Source organism: Ranitomeya variabilis, chromosome 3 (genome assembly GCF_051348905.1).
Source record: "Ranitomeya variabilis isolate aRanVar5 chromosome 3, aRanVar5.hap1, whole genome shotgun sequence".
NCBI classification, from domain to species: Eukaryota; Metazoa; Chordata; class Amphibia; order Anura; family Dendrobatidae; genus Ranitomeya; species Ranitomeya variabilis.
In genome coordinates this window covers 3,782,501-3,785,517 of record NC_135234.1, presented here as the reverse complement: position 1 = coordinate 3,785,517, position 3,017 = coordinate 3,782,501, and the positions used below count along the sequence as shown (strand labels likewise).

The window sequence follows — 3,017 nt, the reverse complement described above, 5'->3', positions numbered from 1 at the left end:
CACCTCACACCGCGCACACACCACACACCGAGCACACACCTCACACACACCTCACACCGCGCACACACCACACACCGAGCACACACCTCACACCGCGCACACACCTCACACCGAGCGCACACCGAGAACACACCTCACACCGCGCACACACCACACACCGAGCACACACCTCACACCGAGCACACACCGAGCACACACCTCACACCGCGCACACACCACACACCTCACACCGCGCACACACCTCACACCGCGTGCACACCACACACCTCACACCGCGCACACACCTCACACCGCGTGCACACCACACACCGAGCTCACACCGAGAACACACCTCACACCGCGCACACACCACACACCGAGCTCACACCTCACACACACCTCACACCGCGTGCACACCACACACCGAGCACACACCTCACACCGCGCACACACCACACACCGAGCACACACCTCACACCGAGCACACACCTCACACCGAGCACACACCTCACACACACCTCACACCGCGCACACACCACACACCGAGCACACACCTCACACCGCGCACACACCTCACACCGAGCGCACACCGAGAACACACCTCACACCGCGCACACACCACACACCGAGCACACACCTCACACCGAGCACACACCGAGCACACACCTCACACCGCGCACACACCACACACCTCACACCGCGCACACACCTCACACCGCGTGCACACCACACACCTCACACCGCGCACACACCTCACACCGCGTGCACACCACACACCGAGCTCACACCGAGAACACACCTCACACCGCGCACACACCACACACCGAGCACACACCTCACACACACCTCACACCGCGCACACACCACACACCGAGCACACACCTCACACCGCGCACACACCACACACCGAGCGCACACCTCACACCGCGCACACACCACACACCGAGCGCACACCGAGAACACACCTCACACCGCGCACACACCACACACCGAGCACACACCTCACACCGAGCACACACCTCACACCGCGCACACACCTCACACCGCGCGCACACCACACACCGAGCACACACCTCACACCGAGCACACACCTCACACCGAGCACACACCTCACACCGAGCACACACCGAGAACACACCTCACACCGAGAACACACCTCACACCGAGCACACACCGCGCACACACCACACACCGAGCACACACCTCACACCGGGCTCGGCTGTCAAAAATACTCTGCGTCACAGCGCACACGTGACAGCGGAGAAACAAATTCTGAAGGAAGAACTACAACTCCCGACAATCCTAGCGGTGGTGGCGGCGGCGGCCATGTTGCCGGGACAGAGTGCGGATCGCCGATCACATGGATGAGAGCAGGCGCGGCAGATGGATCCCGGAGATGCTGCTCTCCGCGCTGCTGATCTCGGGGCTCCTGAGTGCGGAGGTGCAAGGAGCGGAGAGCGGCGGAGACGGTGAGGCGGGAAACCGTCTATACTGTGTGTGTAATACAGGGGATGGCGGAGTATAAATATATAATACAGGGGATGGCGGAGTATATATATAATGCAGGGGATGGCGGTATATATATATATATATATAATACAGTGGATGGCGGTGTATATATAATACAGTGGATGGCGGTGTATATATAATACAAGGGATGGCGGAGTATATATAATACAGGGGATGGCGGTGTGTATATATATATATATATATATATATATATATATATAATACAGGGGATGGCGGTGTGTATATATATAATACAGGGGATGGCGGTATATGTATATATATATAACAGGGGATGGCGGAGTATATATATATATATAATACAGGGGATGGCGGAGTATATATATATATATATATATATATATATATATATATATATATATATAATACAGGGGATGGCGGTGTGTATATATATAATACAGGGGATGGCGGTATATGTATATATATATAACAGGGGATGGCGGAGTATATATATATATATAATACAGGGGATGGCGGAGTATATATATATATATAATACAGGGGATGGCGGAGTATATATATATATATAATACAGGGGATGGCGGAGTATATATATATATATAATACAGGGGATGGCGGAGTATATATATATATATAATACAGGGGATGGCGGAGTATATATATATATATAATACAGGGGATGGCGGTATATGTATATATATAATACAGGGGATGGCGGAGTATATATATATATATATAATACAGGGGATGGCGGTATATGTATATATATAATACAGGGGATGGCGGAGTATATATATATATATATATATATATATATATATATAATACAGGGGATGGCGGTGTGTATATATATATATATATATAATACAGGGGATGGCGGTGTGTATATGTATATATATAATACAGGGGATGGCGGTGTATATATATATATAATACAGGGGATGGCGGTATATGTATATATATAATACAGGGGATGGCGGTGTATATATATATATATATATATATATAACAGGGGATGGCGGTATATGTATATATATATATATATAATACAAGGGATGGCGGTGCATGTGTATATATAATACAAGTGATGGCGGTGTGTATATATATATAATACAGGGGATGGCGGTATATATATATATATATATAATACAGGGGATGGCGGTGTGTATATATAATACAGGGGATGGCGGTATATATATATATATATAATACAGGGGATGGCGGTATATATATATATATATAATACAGGGGATGGCGGTGTATATATATAATACAGGGGATGGCGGTGTGTATATATATATATATAATACAGGGGATGGCGGTGTATATATATATATAATACAGGGGATGGCGGTATATATATATATATATATATATAATACAGGGGATGGCGGTGTGTGTATATATATAATACAGGGGATGGCGGTATATATATATATAATACAGGGGATGGCGGTATATATATATATATATATATATATATATATATAATACAGGGGATGGGCGGTGTGTGTATATATATATATATAATACAGGGGATGGCGGTGTAT

The 3,017-nt window shown here is 47.0% G+C and overlaps 1 protein-coding gene across 2 annotated transcripts in view; it reads left to right on the top strand.

Moving 5' to 3' along the window:
* The first annotated feature begins 1,110 nt into the window (after positions 1-1,110).
* The window catches only part of POGLUT1 (protein O-glucosyltransferase 1), a 153,408-nt gene continuing 151,501 nt past the window's right edge, over positions 1,111-3,017 (top strand). Inside the window, exon 1 of one of the 2 annotated variants that reach the window (XM_077293552.1) lies at positions 1,111-1,448. In XM_077293552.1, coding sequence (XP_077149667.1) covers positions 1,340-1,448 — 109 coding nt within the window. In that variant the 5' untranslated portion in view covers positions 1,111-1,339. The remainder of the gene's footprint in view (positions 1,449-3,017) is intronic. The other variant, XM_077293553.1, reaches the window with a different exon arrangement.